Genomic DNA, 8233 nt, shown 5'->3' on the forward strand with positions numbered 1-8233 from the left:
TGAGCAAGAGCAAGACCCCATCTCTAAAAAATACCTGGGCATTATGGTGGGTGCCTGTAATCCCAGCTACTTGGTAGGCTGAGGCAAGAGGATTGCTTGAACCCAAGACTTTGAGGTTGCTGTGAGCGTAGACGCCATGGCACTCTACCAAGGGTGACCAAGTCTCAAAAAGAGAGACTCTGAGTCTCTGTCTCAAAAAGAAAAAAAAAAAGGCTTCCTGGCTCAGTGCCTATAGCTCAAGCGGCTAAGGCACTAGCCACATACACCAGAGCTGATAGGTTAGAATCCAGCCTGGGCCTGCCAAAACAGTAACAACTACAACCAAAAAATAGCCGGGCGTTGTGGCAGGTACCTATAGTCCCAGCTACTTGGGAGGCTGAGGCCAGAGAATCGCTTACGCCCAGGAGTTTGAGGTTGCTGTGAGCTGAGGTGGCAAACCTAACTAGTCGTCTTCCTCTTACGTTGACTAAGAAAACCCAGAGGACCACAGGCAACAGCTTTAGGTACTCATAACCTAAAGGAGTCCTGGGTGGGCTCTAGGCTAAAAATGGTGCAATTATGGTCTTCAATGGTATACTTATGGCTTGGCGCCTGTAGCTCAAGCCACATACCAGCCACATACACCTGAGCTGATGGGTTCAAATCCAGCCCGGTCCTGCCAAACAATGGCTGCAACCAAAAAATAGCCGGGCATTGTGGGGTGCCTGTAGTCCCAGCTACTTGGGAGGTGGAGGCAGAATTGCTTGAACCCAGGAGTTGGAGGTTGCAGTGAGCTGTGATGCCACAGCACTCTACCCAGAGCAACATCTTGAGGCTTTGTCTCAAAAAAAAAAAAAAACAGTACATTCATGCGAATCTCCTGACTGCTAGTATCCAACCCATTTCTGCCTGCTTCAGTACATTTGGATGGGACTGAGTATGTGCATTTTTTTAAGTTCTCAGGGGATGCTGATGCTGGTCTGGAAACCAATTATGCATTATCATTCACCTGTTTTCACTTTGCAACCCTAGATCCTCTATCTGGGCCTATTCCTCTCCCAGTTTTTAAGACTGGTTGGTGGTACTGGTTTGGGTAGAAGATTAAGATATAATATGGGGCTCAGTGAGTAGGGTGCCGGCCACGTACACCGAAAGTGGCAGGTTCAAGCCTGGCCCGAACATGCTAAACAATTGACAACTGCAACCAAAAAATAGCTGGGTGTTGTGGGTGCCTGTAGTCTCAGCTACTTGGGAGGCTGAGGCAAGAGATTCACGTAAGCCCAAGGGTTGGAGGTTGTTGAGCTGTGATGACATAGCACTCTGCCAAGGGCAGCATAGTGAGACCATCTCAAAAAAAAATACGGTATGTGAAAAAAAAAAAAAAATACGGTATGTGTTAATGATGTCTCTCAAGTGTTCATGGGGGATGTGTTATAGTGCTTCATCAGATAGCAGAGTCCCTTACATAAATTTGTATAACCTAAACATCCTCTAACATACTTCAAATTGCCTCTAAATTACTCATTTGTTCCCCAAACATCCAGTTCGGGATAGGACTTTATTGTGATATGCTTATTAAGAACTGTAACTGAGGGCGCCAGCCCCATATGCCAAAGGTGGCGGGTTCAAACCCAGCCCTGTCCAAACTGCAATAAAAAAATAGCCAGGTGTCGTGGCGGGCGCCTGTAATCCTAGCTGCTTGGGAGGCCGAGGCAAGAGACTCGCGAAAGCCCAAGAGTTAGAGGTTGCTGTGAGCCATGTGACGTCATGGCACTCTATCTGAGGGCGGTACAGTGAGACTGTCTCTACTAAAAAAAAAAAAAGTGTAACTGAACTTAGGGCCCGCGCCTCCACTGGCAACCCTTCTCTAAAGAAGCACACATCTCACGATTTTTTTCCAACTCCCATTTATTTTTGGCTATTGGGGCAATGTCATCTTTTCAATATGAAAAAAAAGCAGCAAGTTCAACACAAAATAGAAATCTGAAGTATAGGAGAGGACAAAACCAAACGTTAAGGAGAAAAAAGCAACAGCAAAAGGAAGAAATGAGATGTTGCTAAAAACAGGAGGGTGTCCTGTCCCCTCTCTGGGGAATTAATGATATGACCCATTTAGGTGGCAATACATACCTTCCCACATAAGTCAGGGATATTACGTCTTTGTGGGTAAGAAAAGGTATGGGAAGGGCATTTCTGGAAGTTTAGGGACCAGAGCTGGTCTCTGTCCCCTCCTGATCCCCTTCTCCTATCAGGGGAAAGGAAGGAATCCAACGTATCAGTAAGGTGAAGTGTAAGAGGGGAGGATCCCATTTGGGGAAAAAATTGCTCCCAAGGACAGAGCTTGGAAGGAGATTGAAAATGAAGATAATACTGCTAATACCTCCCTTGAAGCTGAGATGGAACCTGTAAATACCTGGAAGTTATCACTAAATATTCTGGATTTTCCTCTCCAATTCTAGATTGGAAAAATCCCAACCCCTTCCTCGGAGTCACTTCTACTCTTACTTTCTACCCCTCCCCCCAAAAAAAACTACCTGGGCATAGGATGATGGTCATCATCTGCATTTTCAGCATTGTTGGTTCTAAAATAAATGGCATTTGGATGAGACCCAACTTCTTAGGGAATTATTTTACAAACAGAAGGAAATATTAACTGGACAGATGGGAGGAATGGGCACCAGAAGGAAATACAGGGTTACCTAGAATGCAGAAATCTAGGTTTCCCGAAGTGGAAGGAGAGAGGAGACATTCAACAAACAAGTATTTATTAAGCGCCTACATGTGCCAGGCACTGTTCTAGACCCCCCCCCAAGAAAAAAAAGATAAGAGGCAGCAAACACGAATTCTGAGGGAGAGGAAAGGGGTAGTTGAGGAAGAAGGTTAAGGGGACTGAGAAGCTTGAGGTGATAGGGGCTGTGACTTAGGCCTCCTCTTCAGCCTCTTCACCAAAATCCTCCTCCTCTTCTGCGGTGGCATCCTGGTACTGCTGATACTCAGAGACGAGGTCATTCATGTTGCTCTCAGCCTCGGTGAATTCCATCTCGTCCATGCCCTCGCCTGTATACCAGTGGAGGAAGGCCTTCCGGCGGAACATGGCTGTGAACTGCTCTGAGATGCGCTTGAAGAGCTCCTGGATGGCTGTGCTGTTGCCAATGAAGGTGACTGCCATCTTGAGGCCACGAGGTGGGATGTCACAGACAGCTGTCTTGACATTGTTGGGGATCCATTCGACGAAGTAGCTGCTATTCTTGTTCTGTACATTGAGCATCTGCTCATCTACCTCCTTCATGGACATCCGTCCACGGAAGACAGCAGCCACAGTGAGGTATCGGCCATGGCGGGGGTCACAGGCAGCCATCATGTTCTTGGCATCAAAGACCTGCTGGGTGAGTTCTGGCACAGTGAGAGCCCGATACTGCTGGCTTCCACGGCTGGTGAGAGGGGCAAAGCCAGGCATGAAGAAGTGGAGACGTGGGAAGGGCACCATGTTGACTGCCAGCTTGCGGAGGTCAGCGTTGAGCTGGCCAGGGAAACGGAGGCAGGTGGTGACACCACTCATGGTGGCTGAGACAAGGTGGTTCAGGTCCCCATAAGTTGGCGTGGTCAGCTTTAGGGTACGGAAGCAGATATCGTAAAGGGCCTCGTTGTCAATGCAGTATGTCTCATCAGTGTTCTCTACCAACTGATGGACAGAAAGGGTGGCATTATAGGGCTCAACCACGGTATCAGACACTTTGGGTGAAGGCACCACACTGAAGGTATTCATGATGCGGTCAGGATACTCTTCTCGGATCTTGCTGATAAGGAGTGTGCCCATTCCAGAACCTGTGCCCCCACCCAGCGAGTGGGTCAGCTGGAAGCCCTGCAGGCAGTCACAGCTCTCTGCCTCCTTCCGTACCACATCCAGGACTGAATCAACCAGCTCAGCCCCTTCTGTATAGTGGCCCTTGGCCCAGTTGTTGCCTGCCCCAGACTGACCTGGAATGGGGTAAGGAGAAAAGGTTAATGAGGTTTCCACCTTTCAATATTTATAGTTAATTCCCTTGGATGTATTTTCTTTCTCCTTCACCGTGATGTATTCTCTCTCCCACCTCCCCATAATGTACCGCTAGGACACCATCAAAATTTTCAGAACACTGCTCTGTATAAGCTCTCCAGTATAACAACCACCTCCTAATTCTTACAGTCTTCTTGTACCCGAATAAATTTGCTATGATGATTTCTGCTAATATTATCTGTATAACTCACCAAAAACAAAGTTGTCTGGTCTGAAGATTTGGCCAAAAGGACCTGAGCGAACAGAGTCCATGGTCCCTGGTTCTAGATCCACCAGGATAGCACGAGGAACGTATTTGCCACCTATATAGAGTATAAAGTAGAGGTGTGAGGGCTGGTAGGAGAAAAGGTTAACACCCTATTGAGTTTGGGAGAAAGTTGGGGACCCAAACTTGTCGTTCCGGGCCCTGCCACTAGGTGGCAGCAGAGCTAGTCTTTGGCCCCCAATAGTGGGTCACCAAAGAGAAAGGATTCATCCAAAGGGGATTACGGTCTCTAAGGATGGAAAGCGACCCAACAGAAATGAGAGGAAAGGGGACCCGAGCTTTTCGGGCTCCTGTTCTAACCTGTGGCTTCATTGTAGTACACAGAGATTCGGTCTAGCTGTAGATCGCTGTCCCCGTGGTAGGTACCGGTGGGGTCGATGCCATGTTCATCGCTGATCACCTCCCAGAACTGTCCGGGGAGAGCAACGAGCCCTTAGTAACTCAAGTCCCAGCCAACTATGCCTGCCTCCCATTTTAATACGAGATGCAATCACAATAGGTCCATCTCTAATATCTGCCTGCCACACCCTTTCCCTAGACACTCGCACACCCGGGAAAGCCGTGGTTTCCCTTGCTTGGTATGAGATGATGTGCAGCCAGGAAGAGCTGGCGCTTGCATGCTCCTGAATGGGTGCATGGAAGTCGACCGGACTTGGAAAAGCGTCGGTCCCCGCACCCCAAGCCCGGCAGGTGCACAAAAGGCCTGGGGTCGGAGAAAGGAGTAGCCGCCGCAGACGGCCACTCCCCGCCCCACCCCCACCCCAGGTTGACTGCGGCGCACGCGCAAGTCAGCCGACAAAAGGCTGCAGAGCACGCGGGCGGGGCCAAGTGCAGAAATACCGCGGACAAGGGGCGGGGCTCAAGCTAGCGCGCCCCCGCCAGTGGGCAGGGCCGCATTGTCCCCGCGCGCAAGGGGCGCTCGGGCCCCGCCCTCGCAGGGTCCCGCCTTTCTGCTACAACGTAGCAGCCGCACTTCCTCCCCGCCCCTCCCCCGCTACACTGTAACCGCGCGCAAAAAAAAAAAAAAATTCCCTTTGGCCTCGGAATTTTATTCCTTCCCTGGATTTTTCTCCCCTCTAAAGAGTCTCTCTCCCCTTTATTTAGTCTTAAGGGATTAATTAAAGAAAAGTACACCCTCCCTTTTCTCTCTCCCTTTCTCCACACCCCAAAAAGGTCTCTCCCAGGAGCAATAAAAGGAAGTAAAATTAATCCCGTACAGATTACCCTTCCTTTCACTAAAACCTACAAGACCGCCCCACGAGGATCGTAGACGCGTTGGAGCCCGAAATTTTTGTAAAGGGTAACAGTGCAGCCCACCCAGGCGCACCGCGTCCCTCACCTTTGCAAGGGAGCTCTCCGCAGCTGCCACCCAGCCTCGCCCCTTCCCCCTCAGGTTTGGCCCTACGAACCCCCACAGAGAGGGTGGGCGGGATGCACATGGGCAAAACCTGGTCTCGCTTTGTCTCGGACCGTTTCCGCATCTCCCTCTCTGGTCGGTTCCCGGACCGTTAGAAGATTCCCTTCAAGTAAAATCTTACAAATCTTCAGTTTTCCTATCCCCGACATCTGAAGGATCCTTTTAACAGTTTCTCCAAAATGTGCTGCCAAGAAAAATACCCACCACTTTCCAAAAACAAATCCTAGATACAATGGTGTATTATCTCTACGTTAAAAATACTTGGGAGGGGGCAAATTTTGATTAAAAAGGAAGAATGCAGAAGCCCTACAACAATTTTTTTATAATTTATCTGGCTTTTTCCTTCTAGAAAGAAATACAATTAAAAAAGAGAGGTTTAAAATTCTTACCTTAGCACCGATTTGGTTGCCACACTGACCGGCCTGGATGTGCACGATTTCCCTCATAGTTAAAATTTATTGTTTTTGCTCGCCTCGAGGTGTTTACGGGGCAGATTTTTTTTAATGTTTTTTTTTCTTTCTGCTGGTCGCAGGCTAATAGAATGGAACGTGCCCCAAAAGATGGAGCAGCGAGGTCTGAACGCGCCGACAGGAAGGTTCTGAGAGGGAGAAAGAATAGGGGAGGGCGCGGGAGAGAAGTCTGGCAGGGCGGGGCGCGCGTGCGCCGCTGCTGGGAGGCGGGAGAACTGGCCCCGCGCGCGGTGGGGAGACAAAGCCTCATCTAGCCTGGCCCTGATTAGTCGATTTCGGTCATATACCAGACGTCCATTGGTCTCTGAGCAGTGTTCGGGCGCAGTCCTCTCTGGGAGTGGTAGTTCTCTATTGTTGTCCACGCTGCAAAATGAAGTGATGAATGGGTGGGTACGAGGCTTGTTTTTTGTGGGAGTTTTTTTGTTTCAAATTGTAAAATGACTTTGCGCGAGATTCCTTTCCTCTATGCCTGAGTTTTTTGTACAAAAAGGGAGTAGTGTTCGGGAATGCAGGAATGGGGAAGTCTGGGGTGCCCAAGTTGGGTGGTGGGATAGGCACGCCCTAAAAGCTCCGGGTTGTGGTAGCTCTCGGTAAGACAAGACTGCTTAGCTCAGCGAAAACTTGGGAGAAGTGTGGTACCCTGCCCTGCTACCTAACATCTGGTCCTTGGTTACCCGAAGGCATGTAAGTTAGTAAACCGCTGCTCCCCAAATACCTCAGGAAAAAAAAGACGGAATTGCCCTCCTGATATTTCCTTTGGAATTTTAGAATGATGTTTCAAAAGAGAAACAAAATTGCAGCAAGGGCCTCTTTCAGGATAGAGGTGTAATCCGGAGGGTATGTTCAAAGAATAAATTGAATAGAGAAACTGTTATCTGGGATTTGTGAAGCCAGAAGTCTCCATTCAAATAGGGATCTGGGCCTTAGGGAGGCGTTTGAGGAAATCTTGATCTTCTTGTCAAACAGGGAACTATGTGATGAAATACCTGATAGACTTTCAATCTTTCCAGCCTGCCTCTCTAGACACTTTGATGAAGTCAGTGGTTTTTCAATTCGCTGATTTCACTGACCAGGTGGTGGCCATTGCAACCCTTTGAGAGCCCCAGGATTGAAAAAAATGAAGGACAGGTAATTGACTAAGTCTAAGAAAAATTGCATAAGGCCAAGTCAGAATCCACCTGCTTCTTCCCAAGGATTCATTCTTTCATTTGATAGATACTAAGTATCCGTTAAACTAGGAGCTAAGGATACAAAAATGATTAAGAATTACTAATAGCTCCCTGTCCTCCAGGATATTGCAGTTTGGTAAGAAGTGTGTAATCAAGTGTGCTGAGCACCATCATAGAGATGATGTTATATCAAATTAAGGTCATTGTTAATTCACATTCAATAAATACAGATCAACACATTTCTAAGTCACCTTCTAAATAAAGGAACATCAAGGGCAGCGCCTGTGGCTCAAAGGAGTAGGGCGTCAGCCCCATATGCTGGAGATGGTGGGTTCAAACCCAGCCCTGGCCAAAAACTGCAAAAAAATTAAAAAATTTAAAAAAAAAATAAAGGAACATCAACTTGTGTAGAACACCTCTACCCACTTAGGATGTTATATGTTTTAGGGCATGATTACAATGACAGCAGTTATTTGTGGTGGTGGAAAGAGCTCAGAATTTAGAATCATAGGATTTGTTTCAATTTTGTCTCCATCTTATATTAGCTGTAGGATCCTAGGCAACTCATTTAACTTCGTAGAGCTTCAAATCCTTTGTTTGTAAATTCTACTACTATTTGATTGTTGTGGACACCACTGAGATAACGAGTGGAAAATATATCGTTACTATTTTCTTCAGGTCTTACAATGAAATAAATTTTATCCTTCCTTCGCCTCTGGAAGATAAAAACAGCCTTTAAGATAGCAAAATAGTTTCCTTTGTTCCCCATGCAATTGTCTGCTGTAGGACCTTACATTTTGAAAAATGACCTCAAAATGTCCGACAGAGATGTATTCCCGAGAAGAAATGACATGACTTATACTAAAAAAGCCAAAT

The 8233-nt window shown here is 47.5% G+C and overlaps 1 protein-coding gene across 1 annotated transcript; it reads right to left on the minus strand.

Moving 5' to 3' along the window:
• Window positions 1–2727: 2727 nt before the first annotated feature.
• Window positions 2728–6470, minus strand: TUBB (tubulin beta class I). The gene is made up of 4 exons (XM_053602906.1): window positions 6108–6470; window positions 4602–4710; window positions 4228–4338; window positions 2728–3957 (listed from the first exon to the last, which is right to left on the minus strand). The coding sequence occupies exons 1-4, from the start codon at window positions 6162–6164 to the stop codon at window positions 2900–2902; spliced, it is 1335 nt and encodes a 444-aa protein (XP_053458881.1). The 5' UTR covers window positions 6165–6470; the 3' UTR covers window positions 2728–2899.
• Between the last annotated feature and the right edge of the window lie 1763 nt (window positions 6471–8233).

Source organism: Nycticebus coucang, chromosome 9 (assembly GCF_027406575.1).
Source record: "Nycticebus coucang isolate mNycCou1 chromosome 9, mNycCou1.pri, whole genome shotgun sequence".
In the NCBI taxonomy this organism is placed as follows: domain Eukaryota; kingdom Metazoa; phylum Chordata; class Mammalia; order Primates; family Lorisidae; genus Nycticebus; species Nycticebus coucang.

Coding starts and splice junctions, on each gene's coding strand:
- TUBB (XM_053602906.1), bottom strand. CDS start 6,164: ATGAGGGAAATCGTGCACATCCAGGCCGGTCAGTGTGGCAACCAAATC. Junction 4,711..6,107: donor GCAACCAAATCGGTGCTAAG/GTAAGAATTTTA, acceptor CTCCCCGGACAG/TTCTGGGAGGTGATCAGCGA. Junction 3,958..4,227: donor ACCAGACAACTTTGTTTTTG/GTGAGTTATACA, acceptor ACCCCATTCCAG/GTCAGTCTGGGGCAGGCAAC.